This window comes from Ascaphus truei, chromosome 16, assembly GCF_040206685.1.
Source record: "Ascaphus truei isolate aAscTru1 chromosome 16, aAscTru1.hap1, whole genome shotgun sequence".
NCBI lineage: Eukaryota > Metazoa > Chordata > Amphibia > Anura > Ascaphidae > Ascaphus > Ascaphus truei.
In genome coordinates, this window is record NC_134498.1 from 43,285,978 (window position 1) to 43,309,538 (window position 23,561).

Sequence of the window (23,561 nt, forward strand, 5' to 3'; positions counted from 1 at the left end):
TAACGGAGACTTAATGTGTGCTGGAAATACTAATCCAGCCTTGTTTTCTGCTACTGAAAGTTGGACGGTGCGTCTAGTCTAAAGTTTATGAAAAGATTCATGGATTCCATCTATTGTTCTGTTGAAATGTGCTGCAACTTACAGCCCCGATTATGCTTCTCATACGCTTGCCCATTATTTCTAAGCCCTTAGCGGGTTTCTCTGGAGATGCAATTACACTGTAGAAGAGAACCGAGAAGAACCGAGGGAGCTGTTCAACTGGGTCCGGCATTAAGAGTGCTTTTTAATATTCTCAAGCAGCTGTACAGATCTGTGTAGCCCAGATTCTAGTGCACTTGTATCTGCCAACCTGCTCTAGTTTTCCTTGTTTTTGTATATATTCATGTAAGCTTTCCACAAAGCAACATGTGTTTATTTGATAATGGTTCTTTTAGGAGTTACATACAGTAGATACTATACACCTTACCATCTGTGTGTACTGTATTCTACTAATAAGCTTTTTCACCCACTGGAAGAAAGCCAGTCATTTAGTACTAATTAGTCAGATGAGGACTGCTTAATTTGAAGATCGTTAATGGGACTTTGCGCTCCATTTTGAATTATCTTCTAAGTTCTGTTTACAACTCAATTAAAATACCTAATATGTGTTGTTGGAAATAGCTTTTAAATGTATTCACACCTGAGTTTTTTACATCGTGTGGACCTTTTTGGAAATGCTCACTAGAGAGTTGACATGTATTTCAATTGGGTCAAGAAAAGAAAAACGAAATATGTAAAAATGAGGAGAAAACCAACCACTTACTTGGGTAAATATGAATGATTCTTTCAATGTTGTTTTTAATTCACTTTTTTTACTACTAGCTCCAAATCTTTCCCTTTTCCTGATTATATTAAACACATGCAACATTAAATGTTACGCACTTGTTATGTTAAATCAAAGCTATAACGTTCATGGCTGTGTATATGAAAACCCACAAAGCGATAACAGTGCCAGAGACGGAGGAGAATGGTGACACATGTAAAGGCCAAGCAACCAGGCTCAAGAAATGTCTCAATATTTAAAGACAGGTCCCCTGAGCAAAGAACGCCCGGTGAGGTTTCCTCCACGGCGACACCGGAGTTCCCCTGCACCTCTGTGTTTTCCCACTTTCATCAGGGCCAAGCACAACGGAAGCCATCTGGACCTGGGGCATCGGGAGTGAGGAGTGTCATCCTATTTTCTTCCCGGACCCTGGGACTCTAGCTCAGCAGTACACCACACCTGTGATAAGGTTTTTCTAACTGTGATTTTACCCTATGTTTTGTGAGTGTGCATTTTTAAGGTTTCTTCAACCTAGTCATTGTAATAAATTGTATTACACTAGGGGGCATGCGCTTCTGTTTTTTGTTTTATATATATATGTATGAAAACGTTTGTGATCCCTTTAGGATTTTCACATATTTCAAACCTAAAATGTTATTCAATCTCAATCTAAGTCCTAATAATAGATAAAGATAACCTGATCAAACAAATGACACAAAAACATAATACTTTTTCAACATTTAGTTATCCACAAATGATGCAACATTCAATATCCACGTGTGAAAAAGTATGTAACCCTTTAGATTCAGTACCTGGTGGCACCCCCTTGAGTAGCAATGACTTCATCTAAGCGTTTCCTGTAACTGCTGGTCAGTCTCTCTATATTGGTTTTGAGGAATTTTGGCCCATTCCGCTTTACAGAACTGCTTTAACTCGGTGATATTTGAGGGCTTCCTTGCATGGACAGCTCGCTTCAAGTCCTGCCACAAAATTTCAATGGGGTTTAGGTCCGGACCTTGACAAGGCCATTCTAAAATGCAGAATTTCTTCTTCTGCAGCCATTCTTCTGTAGATCTGCTTGTATGTTTAGCATCATTGCGTTGCTGCATGATCCACTTTCGGTTCAGCTTCAGCTCATGGATGGATGGCCTGACATTCTCCTCTAAAATCTTCTGCGTCAAATGACGCTGCAACATCACGTGGTGACGCTTTGTCATATAAAACCTAGTGGATATTTAAGAAAAATACTGGTTTTGATACAAGAAGGTTATCATAGAAAAATAATGGAATTTGCATAATTATCATTGGGGTTCACAAACTTTTTCTCGGCACCGATATACAGCTGAACCCCGTTATAATGCGGTCCTCGGGGTCCACAGAATGAGACCGCGTGTGAGGAGTTACCGGCATCTGCAGCTCTCTCCTCTCCTGTGGTGTAGCAGGTAGGGAACTGGTACTAGCATATGAAAGGTCCTGGGTTTGATACCTGTATGATATGGTATAATGTATTAATTATTTTATTTGTATTATAATGTATAATTTATAAATTATTATTTTATTTATTTTATAATTTATAAATTATTATATAAAATAATAATTTATAAATTATACCAAATCATACAGGAATCAAACCCAGGACTTTTTATATGCTAGTACCAATTCTTTACCTGCACAGGGCTTGTGTGATGTCACAGACTCTAAAAACAAACTTAACATATAGTACACAGTGCAGTCCATATTATTTTATAATTTATTATATAAAACGTATTCATGTTCAATTCCCACACGTGTGTGTATGTATGTATGTATGTGTGTGTATGTGTATGTGTATGTGTATGTGTATGTGTGTGTGTCTCCGTTAGCAATAAAGCATTGAATGTTTAAAAAATAAATAATATGGAGATGTTTTTAAATCAGGAGCCACGCTCAGACCGCGTTATAAGCGGATCGCGCTGTAACGGGGTTGAGCTGTATATATATATATATATATATATATATACACACACACACACACACACACACATATGTATATATGTGTGTATATATATGGTGAGGCAAGATGGCTACACACACTGGTTAGTGTGTATGTACAGGCAGATGTGTTGCACGGTAAAAAAAAATGATAACTGTAAGCCTATAACGATCACAGCTGTGATCCAAAATACCAGTTCGGCACAGAAGTAGAAAAAATAAAGTATTTATGAAGGCCAACAAGCAAACATTTAGCCCAACATTTTGGTCCCCAGAGCGGCCCCTGAAGAATATCCCCAGCTGTGATCCTTATAGATGTGTGTGTGTGTCATATATATATATATATATATATATATATATATATATATATACACATACATACACTATATATATATATATATATATATATATATATATATATATATATATTATACAGACACACACACACATATACATACACACATATATACATATATACACACACACACACACATACGTACATAAAGGTATAATTGCATATACATACACACAAAATGATTAATAGTTTATGATGAGAAATGTAGGCTGAGTGTAATTAAGAGCATCTTATTGGCAGCAAATTGAGAAATATATTACAATGGGTGCACTGGGAAGTCCAAAGGTCCAATGTGGTTTTCTCTGGCAGAGAGTCCTTAGCATACAGTAACTCCTTAGTGAGGCCTGCAACACATTACACTGCAATGTACCACCATTCTCTCCAACAGCTAAAACGTTTATGGTTCACTGAAGCTCTGTTTAAGGCTTAGAAACCATGAGTGACACACTCATACCTCCTTTCTACTGAACAATTGATTTTGTTTTAATGGTATATCCTCAAGGGCCTATTAGCCGAGGTGAATGAGGGATTTTCCATTCGATACTGTTTAATATATCAGACTCGACTACTTAAAGACACAGCTCTCTTCTCACCCCCACTGTCTAGTTGTCATTCTCATTCTACCAAGTCTCGCTCTCCTACACAACTCATTTATCAACGTGGAGTCTCAATGGAGGCCACTACTTTATAAAAAAATAAATGCTATAACTCTATAGACCTCCATGGGATTTAACCTTGACAGACTGCATATTGTAACATTTGCAGCTCTGGTAAATGACATGGCAGAGAGCAATGCAAAGACCATACAGGTCTTGAGAGGAAAGGCTACGAGCGATTGGCTGTGTATCCTATTATATAACAAGCTCTGCGTTCTTCACACTGTTGAGAAAATTGGCACGCAAAGTAAAGTAATCTTGGGAGAAGCCACTTCATCGGCTATTGTCAAAAGCTGGAAACGAAATATAAATCTAAACATACTCGTACGGAAACTGAAATGAATAAATCGCCCAACCTACAAAGTCTACACCCCCACACCCCTTCCGAGCGTTTGTGAATTTTACGTAGGGCATCACTGACATTAATAGCGAGAATTACATGGTAACTGCTATAGTTGTATGGGGTAATAAGTAGTGGGTTTTATTTCTCAAATGTGGTATACTCCAAACATACATTTTCATTATATTTTAAACTAGATGGTTAAAGCCCATCTTCGCACGGGTTACTGTAATCAAGATCAATAATAATCAATTGTGTTTCTCTTTCCCACCCTCCTCTCTCTACCACCCCCCACATCTCTTCCCCCCCCCCCCATTATCACTGTCCTTTAATACCTCATGTTGTCCCCAATTCTTTCTGCATCTCTTCCCTTCTTCAGCATTCTTGCTTTCTCCTACATGTCAACTGACTTCTTCTTTATCTTTCTTCATCTGCTTTCTGTGTAAACTAGCTGACTTCCCTTATCTGCCACCAGGTTATGCATATTATGATGTCACATTCCAGATACATACTGTAGCCTACCAGGTACAACACCTACTGGCTGACTTGCTTGTCAAATACATTTTAATTAAAAAAACAAATAGCAAGGTGCACACCCCAAGCGTCCCCTTAGTATGCCTGCAAAGTTTCAGTTATCTAGGTTACATGTTCTTGGAGCTATGGCCCTGACAGACAGACGGACAAACAGACAGACTCTCCTTTATTATTATAGATGTGGAAAGACTCCAAGGGTCAAATTGGGTTGGTATTACCGTGCCAATGCTCTTCCATTCATTTAAACTAAGCTGTAATACTGTAATCCACTCTTCAAATAATGCATGCCATCTATTCACAGCACAGTACGTTTCTTTCATCTTGGGATCTGTTTACTTTGCCTAATATTGTTTCGCACTCCTGCACTTAAACCGATCAGACACGGTACTTCAACAATGTTATAAAAACATGGAAATAGTAGATTAAACAGGGAATTATTAATTGGATTTGCTCTGACACAATTACATTGTTACACTGATGTTTGTGACTAATTTAAATCAAATACATTTCTCCCCTCACTTCTGCAGTTAGGTATTGTAGAACCGCTGCTCTCGAATTCTATCCCTTTTGATAGCAGATGGAATAAGTTACTGGATTTACTGTACAGGGTCACAATTGCCCATTGTTCTTGGAGCAGTTATTTGAACCTCACAGACTTATACTTTCCGCATTTAGTGTGCCAATTCTCAGAGATTGAACCAATTCTGGAGACCTTAAGTGATTCCAGATAATTAATGCTGGGGAAACCCAAGCCTAAAATTGTTCATATTCCTTTTAGACAAAGTCAGTGGTTACCAAACCTATTGTGGGGCAGCCCTGGAAATACAGGGCTACAGGAACAATCAGTACATTTACAAATAAAGGTGAGTACACACTTTGCTCATATTGGCACACATCCACAGAGGTCTGCTGACGCTAATACCGGCCATTATCAAAATCATTAAGGGCTGTTATTTTCCCTGAGTATTAACGAATATCCACAATACCTAATTATATGCAAAAATAACGGCTGTTTTATACCTCATTAGCACAGGCTTAACACCATGTTAAGTTACTGTACCACTGCCTTGCGTTAGATTGAAATAACATGGCTCTCTTTATATCTGTTTTAATCGAAAGGTGGCGCTACTCCCATTCAGACTCTGAAATACGGTGAAAGATGGAGGGAGAGGGGGAGGGAGAGAGGGAGGGAGAGAAGGAGGGAGGGGGAGAGAGAAGGTGAGAGAGAGGTGGAGGGAGAGAAGGAGGGAGGGGGAGTGGGCGGAGGAGAGAGAAGGGGAGAGAGGGGAGAGAGTATGTGAGAGAGAAGGGGAGACAGGGAGAGAAAGAGGGAGGAAGAGAGAGCAGAAGGCAGGGAGGGAGGGAGAGAGAGAGAGAGAGAGAGGGGGAGACAGGGAGAGAACAAGTATTAGTATAGTATTGTAAGAGATGTGTGCAGAGGTATACTAACGGAGACCGATTTGGGTGAAATGAAAACATGGCTTTATTGAGCCTGTTCCTTTAAACAAAGTACAGCATAAACAAACAAAATAAACAAAGCAACACACACCTATCCCTGTGTAAGGGCTAACTCACTCCCCTGTCCCTATCTGCAAGACTGGGAAGAAAAGCCCCTTACCAGCCTATCACCCCAAAGTCTCAAGCGGTACCTTAACGCAGGTGGCCCTTCAGGTCGGTGGTGTCTGGGTGCCTTGGTGTGTGCTAAAGACTCTCTCCTGATGTCAGCACAGTTGTGTGCTAAGGAGTCACTCTTAGCAGTTTCCCACAGGAGGCTTTTCTAGAACTCTGATTCGCCAGGTGGAGCCTGGTTAATTGACTGGTTGCAATTAACCAGCTCCCTGCTGGATTCCTCAGAGAATTTAGAGGCTGTTTTACAATTATCTATCTCTATCGTTCTCTATCTCTAAACCCAATTGACAGGGTCTGCATGGGAGTAATGCCACCTCTAGGCATCACAACTACCATCTCGTTAAGTCCCTGCGTTACCGGCGCCCTGTGGATTGGTGTTGGAGCAAACAGCTCTTTTGCACATCATTAGCACCAACGGCCATTATAGTTAACGCAATGCCCTTTCCGGACCGAAAACAACACTAATTTCTTATTTTGTTTTTGAAGGTACATGGTAGCACGTAACAAGCATTGGCTATCCCCAAAATATACCAGGGGGCCAAGAGGAAACATTCGGGAACAAGTGATGTAGGTGCCTAAGCCCACCAGCCATGGAGAAGCTTTATCACTGCATATTGAACAAGGGTCTCCATGTTTAATCAAAGCATCATGTATTCACTTGTACTACAAACTTTATACATTTCCACACAGAGAAATAACTAGGAAGCAGTTATTCAAATAAAACAGTATTTGTGTTTGCACACGGTATTGTATTCAATGAGGAGATCATGTCAACATGGAGATTGTAGGCCAGTCTCAGTGACCTTCAAAGCCACAGTAAATCCTTTTCTGTAAAAAAAAAAAAATGAATGTCCTAAAGAATGATGCTTTAGTAATAGATGTGTGCACTGCACCTACAGTAACTTAAAAAAGACAATAGTAAACACAAATTCTGTTTGAATATCGGATAAAGCATCGGTAGTCTACATTTTAGCATAGGTGGAACTTGATAGACGTATGTCTTTTTTCAACCTCATGTTACTATGTAACTCTTTTAATGTTGAAATAATTTGAAATCAAGAGAAACATCTAACCAGCTCATTTTCTTACATGTGTACGTCCAGGCCTTGAATGCCATTTTTCATCGTAAAAATGAAGTTAAAATGTGTTCTCCATGTCTCCACTGTACAATCCATGTGTCTATAGCCAGCTTCATCAATCTTCCACTTTATAAATGTTCTAACAAAGAAGATTAAGACCACTAAGGGTACTTCAAACGCTGTTCAATAAAACACTAATGCCCTATTTGATTTCAGGATTTCTGTAGCTGTACATGTGTTTTCCTTAAGTCTGCCGTATAAACTTTGGCAACCTTTGTATGACTCAATCACTCAGATGTAAGAAAACGCATCCGACGCATAATTACTGTGTCGGCTAATTTAATATGTACTGGTTTTCATCATTGTTCTTAATGGACATAGCCATGACAGACACAACTACACACAAAGTCACAGACTCATCGTAATGCACAGATACATTTCACATTATAATCTGTGTTCTTGTATAGGGCTGCCGATGTAAACAGCTCTGTACATAGAATTTTTCAGGCACAGTGCATCTCTGTGCCATAGAGCTCACAGTCTCATTTTGGTTCCTGAGGCACAGGGGGATTAGGTCACTGCCAAAGGTCACAAGGTGCTAAGGGTGGGATTTTAAACAAGTCCATCCGCTTCAAAATAAATGAGTGTTTCTAACAGTATGGAACCATTATAATAAAAATAGAAAACACCTGAACATCCATCGACTTTACTGACATATGATTTGGCACATATGCATGTAAAGGTGTTATATAGCATTTTGGCTTTTGGCTCAGTTCCAGTTTGAATACATCTTATCAAGCTCATTAGAACTACCTGTCATCCTGATTATACTGAAGAATCAATGGAGGCTAACGGGGTTAGAGATAATAAAATGGCAAAATACCGGCCTCAGGAGTCATACTGTTCGTTGGATCAATGAAGCCTTCAGAATACAGACTGTAAATTTGTTCTATGGGTTTCACACTCTGGCACTTACAAAAAAAAAGTAGAATAAATTAACCCTTTGAAGAGTTGGGTGTAAAGAAACGAGGCTGAGATATAGATAGAAAGTAGTAATGACTTGGCCTATGTACAGTATATTGTCCATCCAAGATGATACGGGTACCATCTTAAAAGAAGGAGGACCAGGTTTAAAACAGCAATTCCTACTAACAAGAAATATTATTCTGACCTTTTTTGAATGAGGGGCCACACCGGAGCTGATCCGTGGCACTCAGTGCTTTATGGATTGCCGATGGGCAAGATATTTGTTTGTTTGTTTTGCCAGTACTTGCCAGGAAAATTAAAGATGGCTGCAAGGACAGGCAATGGGAATGTATATATATATATATATATATATATATATATATGACCGGTTGTCCGGTAGGTTTGGGGCGGAAGAGGGCGGTAAGAGCAGGGCAGCGGTGGCAGAGGAGGACAACCGCTAGCAGAGGGAGAAGAGGACAGAAGATCGTGTGTACGGAGCACAGTGGCAGAGCAGTAGGGCCGGGGAGGAGAGCACCACAGTGATCCGATCTGGAAGTCTTCACTGATGTCCAGTGCCTGCTGCGGCTACAGTGTGCTCCTCCCCGGCCGTCCTGCTCTGCCACCGTGTTCCGCCCCGCGATCCTCTAGCCTCTTCTCCCGACGACGCCATCCTCCTCTGCCGGCTGATGTCCTCCTGAGCTCTCTCTCCACAGCCGGCTGTCATCCTCTTCTGCTGCCCTGCTCTGCGGCTGCCATTCTCTGTCCTCTTCTCCCACCGCCATAGAGGAATGGAGGCAATTGATGAGGAGGACCAAGGGAGCAGAGCAGGATGGAAGGACCCAGTACCTGACACCGGGTCATAGTGCCCTGTGCCGGGTCCGCATAATTACCGGGTAGTAAAAGTATGGCCGGGTATGCCGGTTACCGGGTAATTTCCGGGTACCCAGTACATCACTAATATAGAATAAAAAAACCACATCATCTCTGTTGCAGCATGTCCAGCATGTTATAAATATTCATATTATTCATATTATTTACATGGTAATATTAAGTATACTATATTACAATAGAAGAGTAGGTTTCATAAGAGTATAAAAATGCCCACAATTCACCCCAACGCCAATGAAAAGCATTCTCCCGAAATCAGTGCCGGACTAACGCAGAAGATTTAAGCAACAGCTTGGGGCCCCACAATGTGAGGGGCCTCAAAAACAGAAACAAAATGAATGCATTTCAAGTTTTAAATTCAGATGATAAATAAAGAAGATCTGGGAAAAGAAGATTCACTATAAATATGGACATTTTCAGTCAAATATGACCCTAAGTATCATGTGCATCCACAGTGACAAACATTGTATCTTATTTGTAGTAGACTTTAAACTAAACCTCTAACTTCTAAACCCCCTCACTAGAGAGATATCCATTTGGTCTGTCTCGGTCTTAATTTAGTGCAAAGAAAGAGGAACTAGATGTAGCAATTCAATGGTATCCAAAATTAACATTGAGACCAGGCATATTTCAATCGCAAGATACTAACCCTATTCTGTGTCACATATACATTAAGATCTTTTGTCATTACAGAGGTTAATCCAAGCTAAAACACGATAATGCATATTCTTGGCAATCCTACTGTTTTTTATGACCACACGGTCTCCTGATGTCCCTTTTCTCTACCCTACTCCATATTGTTACTATACAATGCAGACGAAAACACAACCATCACTGGCCAGGTAACTGCCTAGTTTGCTGAAGCCTTAATAAAATAGAAGGAGACTGGTGTCTGCCATCACACTGTAGGCATGAGGAATATTTAACCAAGGAATATCCTGTTCATTGCTTTCTGAAGTGGATCAATGGGTTCCTCCGTTGTTGTTTCAATGTGAAAGTACTCCTTGTAATGTATCAGATACAATCTACAGTATTCCATACACACCGTACAAAGAAATACTATAACCGTTGGCCAGGTTGACCAGGCTTCTAGTCATAGCAAAGGCATGAATCTGGGCAACGACAAAGTAAAATAGGAATCAATGTATTTAGCCAGAACATACCACAATAGGATAGTTTCGTCCCCACAAAGGGTGTTTTCCATGCATTTTATACATTTTCACTAGTAACATTTATAGGATCTTATTCGAAGACTGTGAAACTGTTTTTACATGTTAGGAAAGCAATAAACTATATTCATTTGCACGGAGCCCGGAGGCTTCCCTGACATTGAGAAGTGGTTACACGGTGCAGTAAATAGGATGTTGATCAAGACGGGAATCTGATTGTCATTACTGTGGTCTGGAAATTATATATCACTGTGTCTCATATGAGACATAATTAGCTAATGTTTCACTGGGGTTTTTGATTTCCCTTCCTCTGGATCAATATAAATACCAATATAGGATGAGTATCTTAGGTTGAACTTGACAGATATCCTATCTACTACTGTATGTAACTATGAGTAGGCTCGGCAGAATAATCAGATAGCACATTAATACATTAAATCGGTGTTTGCTATCTCCAGGAGCTCCTAGAAAATAATTTGCTAATAGACATTGTTTTACTTGTCACTACATTTATTTATTTATTTTTGAAGCAACATTATTCAATCAAATGATATCAAAATTAGGTGACCAATGCGCTTTTTAAACACTAGATATGATATAAGAAGATTTCCACGGTGGTCGTATTTTTAGATCTATAGGCAGCAAGCTTTAGATTTCTCAAAGTCAGAGAACATTTTTAAAAGGTTGAAAAGCACTGCAATGTAGGTCAGCTGTCAGAAAGGATTCAACAAGCAGTTCTAAAACATTGTGAATCTATCAATGCATGGTCCGTGGCTTTGCATTTCACCATGTGGAATCCTCAGGTGAAATGTTCCCATCTCTGGAGCATAAAAACAAGCACCCATCAATATAATTCCCAATCAATACGAAGTCTAAGCAAAGCTTCTTATGTGTTTTATTGTGCAGCCTTGTGCACTCTAACACACCATTCAAACATGAAAGAAAAGCTGTACACCTCCAACTTAGATCAGAGCCTTTGTCATCATTTTACCTTTACTCAAGAACAAAAAGGAATAAAGCAAATCAATACCCAGATTTTACAACCACATTAGCAGCCAACAAGCTACATACATTTGTTGGCAATTTCTTTCCCCGAGCATTTCTTTGTGAATATGTGATAGACGCAAGACACTGTGATCACGATGGGGTAGATCTTCAGAAGTCCGTTAAATCTAGGCTAGTAATGGGGGGTTGCCTAAATAGGTAACGTCCGGTAGCTTCCCTGGGGTTTAACCGGAAGCCACAAAGCTAAGTATAGCAAAAGCAACAGCCGTTAGTAATCTCATTAACATAGGCTGAACGCCATGTGAACTTAGCACTGCCGTGCGTTAGCAGTCAAATAACATGGCGGTGTTAAGCCTCTGACCCAAAGGCGACGTTACTCCCATGCAGACCCCGAATATGTGCTCAATTAAAGTAAAGAGAAGGCAGGAGAGGAAAAGAACCATGTAAATAATAATATGGTCGTTCAATCAAACCTAACTGTGTTCTTACACCTGTAACAGAGCTCGCTCTGACCTAACTAACGTAACGGTGAATCCCTGCGGTAACGACTGTATGTCGGAGCCCTGGGAATAAGCGTTGTTAGAGGGGACGCCTCTTTAGCAAATAATTAGCACGAATGTCCGTTACAGTAACGCAAGGGCTCGTTAAGGCTGTTAACAGCACTTAACGCATCGCTGGTGAGCTTAGAAGATTCCCGTTAGCACTGAAGTTAACATCTTGTTAAGTCATTAACGGACATCTGAGGGTGTGCCCCTCTGGCCCTTTATTCAACAAGCTGTGAAGCTGCTCCCCGAAATAATAATAATAATAATTATTATTATTATTATTATTATTATTATTATTATTAAAAATGAGAAGAGTTTAATCCCATTCATTTGAATAGATGCGGATCCCTTCTCCATTTCTGCGAAGCAGCTTCACACCATATTGAATCGGGATCTATGTATTAAGCTAATTTTAGCGCAAAGCTGGAGCATGATGATATTGCAACAATGTACCTGTATCCAAGTAGTTTGGTGTGCACCAATTTATGAATTGGGGAGTTTCACTAGGTAAATCAAAAGGCATTCATGCACATATAATGAGATGTGATAAATGGTGTCTCTGCACCAAATCTTTTCCCGACACTGGCAAGCCACTTCTATAGGCCATTTCACAAATGTATTGTATGTCTTTATTTATATAGCGCAAAAAGTGTACTCAGCGCTTCACAAAGAATACAATACAGGGAATTATAATAATACATTAAGTGCAGCAAAACCAGATAATAGGAAAGGAAATCCTTGCCCTGAAGAGCTTATAATCTAAGAGGTATGATTGGAAATTTACAGAGACAGCAGGTGAGGGAATAAGTGCTGTAGATGGCAGTGATTGGTCACAATGGGTGGTAGGAGTGACTGTGGGTGTGGGACAAAAGCCATGAGTGCAGGCTATTGGGATGCTTGATTTGTGGGGCAAGTTTTAAGGTAAAAGGATTAAATCAGAAGGTTAACACCATTTGCATGGGAGGAGATGGCAGGGAGGCATGTGTGAGAGCTGGTGTGTTTATGTCTGGGTTCAGGATTAGGAGAGATATCCCCAGCAGCAGGAAGGAGTAGAAAGAGGATGTGAATAGAGGGTTTGAGGGGGTGCTTTTTATTGGAGGGGTAAGAAGTTGTTGGGAAAGAGGAGTATAAATAACAGTGCAGTGTATGGGCACAGACATAGGTGGAGGGGAGGAGAGATGAAGAAATGTGGATAGGAGGGGAGTGGGGAAGTTGGACAGAACAGAAACATTCACAAAGGAGTGATGAGACATTAAACAGAAAAGGCAATAGGGAGGGCATAGTGAGATGCAGGAGGAGAGACTTCCCAGGTACTGGAGGATAGGAAGAGTACAAATTATCAGAGCATTTAGAAAGTCAAGTTCTCACAGTTACAAGGTTGTAGTTGTTTTTGAAGTGCAGAGTCCAGATCTTCTTGTAGTATTCAACTCCAATTCTAACTCCAGTATTAACTCCACAATCATATTCCATTACCATCCATGTTTTAGCGATAAACTTCCTACAACACCTGCATATTCTATTCTACTGTACATGATGCATTTAGATCTACCGTATATAACACAGAATTCCAGCACATTGGATAAACACCGCAAAAGTATGACAGTTCATTACAGGAATACCCCTCTGAAGAAGGGAGAGACATATACAAGGCAAGAAAGAATGAAGTAACTGTATCTTACCGGAGTTTCTTTTTGATACCAATTTTACATCACCACTTACTGTGGAACAGATCAAAAGAGCCAAGAATATTGAAGGCTTCATCTTTCACTGTCTTTCCCAGATGCTGAAACACACAAGTCAGAAATAAAGTGTTAAAACAAAGATGTACCATATATGCCTTCCAGCACTGAATGAGCTACAGAGTTCTATGTTTGGTCAGTTTAAGTCATGAAATAGGTAACTCCTCTGATCTTCTATGGAGGCTCATCGTAGGTGGTGACACCCTTTAATGGACCAACAAGAGAGTTTGCCATCAAGTAGTCATGTGTAAGGAGCTTCTTAAATCTCACAGGTATCTGCTTCAAGTATATTAGTACATGCAGAAAAGAGACGTGTGAGGTTTATGGGCTACTATTACTATGTTGTGAAGACAAGTGGAAAAGAGTTTAGTACTGTTTAAATAAATGGGACTTAAAAACGTCTTCAGTACAAGAAAGTTGGTTTCACGGTATATGGAATAAGGGCTTTGGTTTCTAAGAGGTAATGGGGCTTACAGTGCTTGGTAATTCTCTGGATACTTTGAACCCAATGCCATGTTTTTACCAAAGAAAGAGACAAACAAGTCATTTTTGCATAAAGTAAAATAACAACAAAAAGGTGAGAGACCCTGATAGGTTCTCCCAACAAACCATAAGATAATTCTGCCAACAACTATCCAACCATCGAACAGTGTTCTTGTGGTATACACAGAAACTTTCTTGTACATACTGTATAGTAAGACAAATGGTTTTCTCCAGTTACGTCACATGTACCATGAAAAATAATTCACCCATAAACATAAATAACTGAAAGTGGCGGCCAGGTAGACAACTTCAAACAGGTGAGTGTACGGGGTTTACTCCAGCCTAAATATCAGCATTGAAGCGTCTCAGTGAACACATTCCTACAGTACATAGACACATCATCAATGAGAACTCAGAAGGCCAAAAACAGTCATACAAGACCTCCCCCCCTCCCCTCTTTCTTCAAAACACAATAAGTTGCCTGAATCTTGCTCCTTTCCTATAAAAACCCCAAAACAACATCAAGACGTAAATTGCTTGCTCTAATGTGTCCTTTAATGCTCTAGGTCCTAATCCATTTGGGTTTCCCAATTAAAAAAGGTGTAAAAGGACATATAGATCATTTTAAGAATGAGCAGTGAGTCAGTGGTTAATGAAGGAATTAATATTAATTTTTTTTTTCTTAACCTTTCCATGAAGTATTACATCCAGTAAGGCCATCTTGACAAGATAGTTTAAAAAAAAAAAAAAAAACATAATTGAACTAAATTTCTGACAGATAATTGCAATGATGAGGTTATGCTAGAATGCTTCTCAAGTGGAGCTGTTCAAATTACTTCTTTGCCCTCTCTGCTCTCTTCACTTATAGATGCAGTAAGGTAACTCGTTTAGGTATTACACTCAGATTCTTTTCATGAACAAGACAGCATCGCACACAATTAAAACCAAAGGCCCAATTACAAGAGGAACTGACACCTACATTTAACAGTATTATAATACAATGTGTTCTGCGTGTAATAAAGTCCCAGCGGGACTTTTGGGAGAAATTGCTTAACATAATACTTTAGGGTACACGTGTATTGTGACGGAGAAGAGCTTTAAAGCTAATTTAAGAGTGACTCATTTCTGCTGTCCTCCTACTACACATTGCATTGTTACTAATAACGGCAGCCAGCTATTATACAGTAGGTTTGAGAAACCTAATGGCCAATAAATTGTACAATAAACAGCCTACTCTTTTGCTATAACAGCATACATTATGGCCCCTATGTACTCAGCAGTGCTACTCCATAAGACATCTTCCAGCACTGGAACACATTCTGGCCCATTCACTCGCATGTGCTGAATGGTGTCTTATAGAGTAGCAGAGTTTAGTAGATATGGTCATATGTTTGTATGTGCGTGTGTTCCAGGTGAATGGGCTATAAGATGCCTTATAGTATAGTGGCACTTTGTAAGTCTGGGCCAATATGTCCAAAGACGCTTGCAGTGTAAGCTTTAGTAATAGAGATGGCCACATTTTTGGGACGGATTTGGTTCCTTTGGTCCGCGGATTTCAGCGGATCAATGTCAAAAAGGGCGATTCGCGCTTTGTTCATTTTTTTATTGTTATTGCCAATACACTCCAATGGATTTGTAGAATCCGCGGATTCAGCAATCCAGCGGCAGATTGTTAAAAATCCGCCAACGCACTGTTGAATCCGCCGATTGGATTCTACAAATCCGTCCACGGGTTCTATGAAGTGACGGTTTTTGATGAATCCGCGCGGATTAAAACCGACCAAATCTGCTTGTGGATTTTACACCGCGGAATGGATTTTGGGGGGGAAAATGCGAGAACGGATTTGGGCGGCTTCGCCCGTCTCTAGTATCAGAGGAACATCGAGATAGAATTACATCCCAAACAAACTTATCCCACTTCAGAGTTCACTGGTGTCACCATTCCAGTGGCCGTGTGATGCTACTGTAACTGATATACTGATGGTCCATCATGACCTTCACTGTACATGATTGCTTGTGTTTAGGACTGATGAAGATAGCTGCTCTCAGAGAAACGTGGCCTCCATTAAAATAGAGAGCCATAACTTCCTTTTCCATTCCGGATATCGGGGGGGGGGGGGGGGAGGGGGGCAGGTTGTGGCCAATGTCCCCGCTGACTTCCTAGTAGAAAAATAAATGCAATACGAACTCCTTTCTGAATATGAGGAGTGGAATTGATCCGTACAGCTGTCCGACAACAAAGTGCAGAATCCCCCAAAATCCTTTCACAGTCATGTAACCAGAACAGCGGTGATTTATACCTGGCGGAAGTTGAAAGTGGCAGAGCTGTTCATGGGTAATGGATGGTGAGCGGCCCAGTGCCATCAATCTAAAACGACCTGCCTGCTTGTCTCAGGTCATAAGGTTCTTCCGTTGTTTAGAGTGCTTGTTTGTTTTAACCATTATAGAGCTGGTGGGGACTTCACTGATTTGCAAAGCGCGTCCCCAAAATACCAATGGCTTTTGTGTCTTTTTTTCATTTGTAAGGAAAAAAAACACCTGCCGTGTGGTTTGGGAAATTGCCGCCCCGTGTAACTGTAATTGATCCATGTATATTTTTAAGCAGAGATTCCCCCTCAGCACTTGAAAACTAATCCTTGGATTTCATGTTCACATGGAGCGGTGGACTGTGATTTTTTTTTATTCCATTTAATTCTGCATGTTTTCACACCTTGTTAAAGTTCTATGAAGTCAACAACAAGTGTATTACTGCGCTATACCCAACTGGGAACAGTTAATTGAAGCTTACTAACAGTTACTTGCACTTGTAACTCGATAGGCATCACAACAGTTGTGCACATCCTAACGCTAAGCTCTGCATTAGTCAAGGGGTGGCCAACTCCAATCCTCAAGGGTTAACAACAGGTCAGGTTTTCAGGATATCCCTTCTTCAGCACAGCACTTCAGTCTTCGACTGAGCCACTGATTGAGCCACCTGTGTTGAAGCAGGGATATCCTGAAAACCTGACCTGTTGGTAGACCTTGAGGACTGGAGTTGGCCGCCCGTGCATTAGACCAAAAATACTTAAATGCTTTCTAAAGCATTGTGACAGTTTGGTATGTGATATGCTTAGGCCAACAACAACCAAAACAGCCACCGCAAGCCACAATAAGGGGGATCCTTCTCTATACATGTTACAGGATTGAAACAGGGGGGTATTCCACATCTGAATCGCACTATTACCAGCTCCGGGGACCGCGCTGGTTACAGCGATACTTATTGATGAAGTTACCGTTATTACTTCCTGTTTTTTTTAAAGAGGCTTTAAACAGCTATCCAATAGGAAGCTGCAACCGATGATGATGCAGCATCCTATTGGCCTGAGATTTGGCAGCCATTTTCTTTCCCCCAAAAGGGAGAATAAAACCCAGTAATTTAGTCGATACGTATCTTGGAAACCAGGGGGAAGGGGTGCCCAGAGCTGAAAATAGTGGTATCCGGCTACAAAAAATAGGGATTAAAAAAAAAGACAAGTAGGAAACTACACCTTTAAAATCATTATCATGTCTCATTAGCTGAATGACTCCGGCTTCCCTCTTTAATTCTTTTTATGCCAGTATTTAAGCTTTTAAATCTGCGCTTCCAATTTACATTTACTTTCATTTAAAAGTAGCCCTAATTCAATATACAGTGAATGTCCCCCCCTAGTACTGAATGAATGAGACTAAAGCCTCCAGCATGGTTATATGGCTTCAAAGTATATTGATCAGGAAAATAAACAGATATACTATTTCAATGTGTGTGATACAGCCCCCACTAATCTCTAGCCCACTGATAAAACATGACAGTCTACCCAATGTAAGGGTATCTTTATTGGGGTTCAAGAAAAATAACAGCGGTTATGGGATGCTCAGGGGTCAGAGAAGGGAATGTATCAGAACAAGTCTAATGTATAAGCATATTCTTTTTCTGGGATATCTCCAGCACTAAAGGAGTTACAGGCTCATGACAGTATATAAAAGAAACTGAAAGGAAGGAAGAGCCACGCTGGAGTGTTTTATTTCTGTTAACAGATGTTTTGAGATGGGCATGAAAATGTAAGGAACTGAGAGAATGGTTCTCTTCTAGGAGGAGAAATGAGTGTCTTTATGTATTGAGAATATTCATGTTTAGTCTTCAGGCAGTCATCTAATTATCAGAAGGGAGCACCTGGCACACACAGCAGAGCAATTTATGGTACCTAAATCTAGAAGTTCGCTGATTCTTCTCTATTGCACTTGATATCTGGGGCAGTCCTGCCATTATTTCATTCCTGCATCAGACACAATGTCACATTACTGGTTCAGACAATGTTACACTAATGTCTCAATCCTGCATCAGACACAATGTCACACTAATGTTTCAGACAATGTTACATCTCAATCCTGTATCAGACACAATGTTACACTAATACGTTACTCACGTTTCAGACACAATGTTACACTAATACGTTACTCACGTTTCAGACACAATGTTACACTAATACGTTACTCACGTTTCAGACACAATGTTACACTAATACGTTACTCACGTTTCAGACACAATGTTACACTAATACGTTACTCATGTTTCAGACACAATGTTACACTGCTTCACTCCCGTTGAAGATACAATGTTTTATTTTTAAAGAAGGACTCCTGCCCCAAATCTTGGACTAAGCACAACCATATAAGTGAATAATTCCAAGTGCTGTCTCATATTCTCCCGAGGAAATCTCAAAATCGACTTGCTTCCAAGTACATTCAGTTGTAAGGGTGGCTAACTTAAGGGGTCCTCCATTCTACTCTGAACAGGCATTACTAAGTCAACCCATATGTTAACCACGGGCTGCTCAACTCTTGTCCTCCAGCACCCCCCCCCCCCCCCCCCCCCCGCCCCCAGCAGGTCAGGTTTTCAGGATATCACAGCTTCAGCACAGATGGCTCAATCAGTCCCTGCTTCAGCACAGATGGCCACTGATTGAACCACGAGCCTGATGATTTTGCAGCCAAGTCACTACATCTTTTTTGACTGCTCCCTGATTATTTTGTAGCTGGCCCTCCTAGGTAGAGGTAGTGGTGTCCAAGCTGGAATTGACGCTTCATCTGACTCCATTCTACCATGTCGTTGTATCCCAAAAGTACAAGAAAATGTAGGTGGTTCTTGTACAGTAAGTACTCCTTTTAGAAGAGTATGTAGGGACAACTGCATACAGTGGCGGTGCTATATAAAGAAATAAATTAGTATGCCATGCTTGATTCATTCCATCCATTAATTTTCCAGCAGAAGTCCCCAAACACACAGCACTGCAGTATATGTATAAGTGGAAGGATTAACATTCTTTAATAATGCTTTTCTTACATATTTACACCCTTCCCGCTGAAAAAGAAAACTAAATCCCGGTGTGTACATTTTGCTCCAATTTTCATTTAGCAGAATTACACTGTATACAAAAGTCTCTCTAGCATTTTATTTTTTTTTGCAGAAGCAAAATCTGATTTCAGGCACATCAGGGGGCCCATGAAAATGTGTCTCTGTAGCTAAGACTTGAAAGAAACTCATTACTACGAGGTGCTTCCTCCTGAATGCTGCTATTTGCATGGGTTTTGTTTCCTGTAAATCTCTGGGTTTTTCCGATGCAGCATAATTAGAGCATCTGGCTTTGAGCCGCAACTGATAACTGCTGGAAAACACCCCTGACTCACAACAACACAATAAGCAATGTTGAGTTCAGCCATCAACCTTTTGGGGAAAACAATAGAAACTATTGCTGAATGCATCCGTTCCTCTATAGCAGAGGTAGCCAACTCCAGTCCTCAAGAGCCACCAACAGGTCAGGTTTTCAGGATATTCCTGCATCAGCCCAGGCGGGCCAGTCAGTGGCTCAGTCTCCGACACTTGCCGAGCAGCCCTCCTCCGGCAACGTCGTGGCATCATGATGCGGTGACGTAATATGACGTCATGTTGCCATGGCAACACGCCGCCGCCGTGGCATGTGACATCACATTGCCATGGTAACACGTCGTCTCATGATGCTGCGGCGTCATTTTACGTCGGTGACCATGGCAACGCAACGCTACAGGAGGCGGGTCACTCCGGGAAAACCCTCTCACAGAATGCACACACGCACCCCCTCCCCCCCACACCTCTCTCTGCCGGTCTGGGAGCCCCGCGCTCCCTCCTCGTGTTGGCGCCGGATTCCTTTCCACCAGAGAGGGGAGCTGGAGGGGGGGTTTGGGCGCACTCCCTCCTTCAGCTCCCCCTTCTGGTCGGGTGGTACTTGGATTCCAGCGTGGAGGAGAGGAAGGAGTGCGAAGCCCCCAATGGAGCAGGGCCCACGGCGGCTGCCTTACTCGCCTTCCTTAAATCAAGCTTTCCAACCTCTCAGGGTCCTTCATTGAGTCCGACCCCGACCCTGAGAGGTTGGAAAGCTTATAACATATCAACTACTTGTTGGTCCATTAAAAGGTATCATACCCCCTACTCCCTCTCACAACATAGAAGAAAGGACCACCACGGCCCCCCACCCTTCTTTGCCTCTCATATGTTGGATGCCTTTTCCTTCTAATTTTTTATATTCACATGCCCAAATTCCCATAAATTAAATCTCAGCGACCTCCTTATCAATTCCTGTGTAGACAAAGGATGCATTGTAGTCTCTCCTGTTACCAATGTTGGCCATGTAACATGGGGAAAAACAGTCTCTTGTAGCTTTCAAAAGCAGTCTATGCTGCTCATGTTTTGACGTTCTCAGAAATAAAGGTCCCAGAGAGCGTATCTGTTCTGGTTTTACCTCCGAGTACCCATCAATTCCTGAGATATCAGTCGTTTAATCCCCCAGACAATAACTCTTGTCATGGGTGAAACAATATGGCCAGGCTTACTCCAGTGGCCAATAGAAAATCACTACATCACCCAGACATAAAGTCATGGCTTTGTATTGGGTGGCTCCAGGTGACCATATTGCTATTTATAGACCAGCACATTATAGTGGCAACGCCTTCGAGGACACAAGTGTACCAGTTAAAGTGGCCTATTTAAAGGGTCTACTCTGGCTGATTGAAGCCTGTTTCTATATATTCGGACATAATTCAGGTTAGTTTGCAAACATGATGAGCTGAGATTTTGGACAGGTTGGATTGTCTTCAGGCTTCTCCCTTTGTCTGAAGCCAATTCTACTGTTAAATTCATTGCAAAAAGGTTGTTTTTGGCTAGCCAAGTAGGACGGCTCCCTTAAAAGTTACTCCATTCCCAAATTGTCAGTCCCAGTCTGTTGTTCACGTTGGCCTAATACAGCGGATATCTGGGGGGGTGCTGGATTAGCATAGAAACTGTAGTCCAAATGGGACTGTCCATTTTTTGAGGAGGGTGTTGAATTTCCCGCCCAAACATAACATGCTGATTTCATTTGTATTGATTTCTACAGATTCCACGCTTTCTTTCCTCCTTCAAGCAATACTCTTGAGTTGTCTCATGAACATTTGCATTCATTATAAGAACAGAGTGACAGTGAATTCTTATTTCAATGTTGGTCTTCCAAATTGGGGATGCAATAAAAACTAAAATCCATAAGCGCCTCTAACTATTATTGAAGCATCGACATAGAACTGGAACACTTAAGAATATGCCCAGAGAAATAAGTTGTAAAACACTAAATATACATAATTTAGACAGGTCCGAGCTGGGGAATAATGAGCAATAATTTTCATTTTTGGTCTGAGGATGGGCTTTGAGCGGATACTATACATCTTTATTATTTTATCCCTGTAAGCGCAAGGCATTACGAATCCATGTGGTATTGGTAGAGCTGGTGAATTGTCAATTATTTTAATTTCTTCTCTACATAGCAGAACAAAACATTTCATTTTGTGCTTAACTGATAATTTTTAAACCCTTATTTTTTTTTTACCAAGATCGGTGCAATTCACTGAGCTCATTCCCCATTGCTTTCTCGTGGAAATACTGAGTAATTATTATCTGGAATGGAAAAATCTTGAAATGTGCATAATATACTTGAATAATCCAGCCAGCATTATTTTTCCCATTAGATATAATTCCTGATGGACATATGTTGCTATGACTACTGAATTTGGACATTTCCCAAGTATATTTTCGATACTAAAAGAAAACGTAGAATACAGTTAGAGGAGAATTCACATGACAAAACTATGTACAAATTCAAAGAAATAGATCAATTTCTCCTAAAGTCGACTTTTCGTTTGGTGCACCTATGTTGTGTTCTGTAGCGCCAGTAGAGGACGAAAGCTTCTACTCAATATGTTGAGAAGGTACTTCCCAGAGCTGGATAAGGGTTCAACTCCCTTCAAATGAATGGAACTTAAAAAATTCCAGCACAGGGCATGGGGAATGTGAAGGGGGTATATTGGCTTCACAGCATGTTGAATTAGGGGCTAAGATTGGATGGATGACCAATGGATGGAGTAGAGAGCAGTTCAACGAGCTGTAAGGCGGAGACAGAGTGTACCAACTATTTCTTATCACATCACAGATTCGACACACGTTTGCCCATTAATAGGGCAATGCCTCTTATCCGATAATAAAACTAATGGCTCTCAGGTGTTACTTTTAAGCACCGGGTCTTATGATGTGCTTTAAGATCTGAAACAATGTTTGTCTGATTTTACAATATGTTGTTCTAAGGTAAGGAAAATGCGGGACGTTCTCTCCCATAATCTGTGGATTTTATTACGTTACTGTGCTACTGTATAATGCTGCCGAAACCAAAAGATTGGAAAAAAATATCTAAAATAAAATGGTTGAATAATAAAATACAAATAAAATAAGAAGGCATACAGAAATAAGTTATTTTGACGAAAGAATGCAGGTCAATGAGACACTGTCATTGTGTTTTCCCTAGATTATTCCAGATAAAACTGCAATATTCTTCTCATTTATCACGTATTGTTGACCTAAGTCAGAGTGACAAATGACTAGTCTTGGGGTTCCTGAGAAAGAGAACGTTCGGATTATCCAAGAAACATACATTTGTATGTGACAAAGGAGGAATTAGAGAAGCATTTCTCACAATGTGTTCCACTACTATATTGGCTCCACTTTCGCACATACTTACGGGACCCTTTCAGTGACTTATTTCATAAAATCAGCCTAAGCGCAACTAAATATGTTTTCTTGGTCACATCTTCAGAAGGATCTTCCTGCAATCGATAAAAGTAGATATTTAAGATTTGCTACAGTAGATTGTAAGGTTTCTAGCGGGGTTCTCAACTCCAGTCCTCAAGCCCCCCAACAGGTCAGGTTTTAAGGATATCCCAGCTTCAGCTTAGGTGGCTCAATCAGTGGCTCAGTCGAAGACCCTACTTCAGCACAGGTGGCTCAGTCAGTGCTGTATATCCTTGTGCTGAAGCAGGGATATCCTGAAAA

At 40.8% G+C, this 23,561-nt stretch overlaps 1 protein-coding gene across 2 annotated transcripts in view; it reads right to left on the reverse strand.

Annotated features, from left to right (window-relative positions):
- The window catches only part of IL1RAPL2 (interleukin 1 receptor accessory protein like 2), a 413,104-nt gene that overhangs the window by 373,786 nt on the left and 15,757 nt on the right, over positions 1-23,561 (reverse strand). For both annotated transcript variants that reach the window (XM_075573334.1, XM_075573332.1), the window contains exon 2: positions 13,619-13,722. In XM_075573334.1, coding sequence (XP_075429449.1) covers positions 13,619-13,700 — 82 coding nt within the window. In that variant the 5' untranslated portion in view covers positions 13,701-13,722. The remainder of the gene's footprint in view (positions 1-13,618; positions 13,723-23,561) is intronic.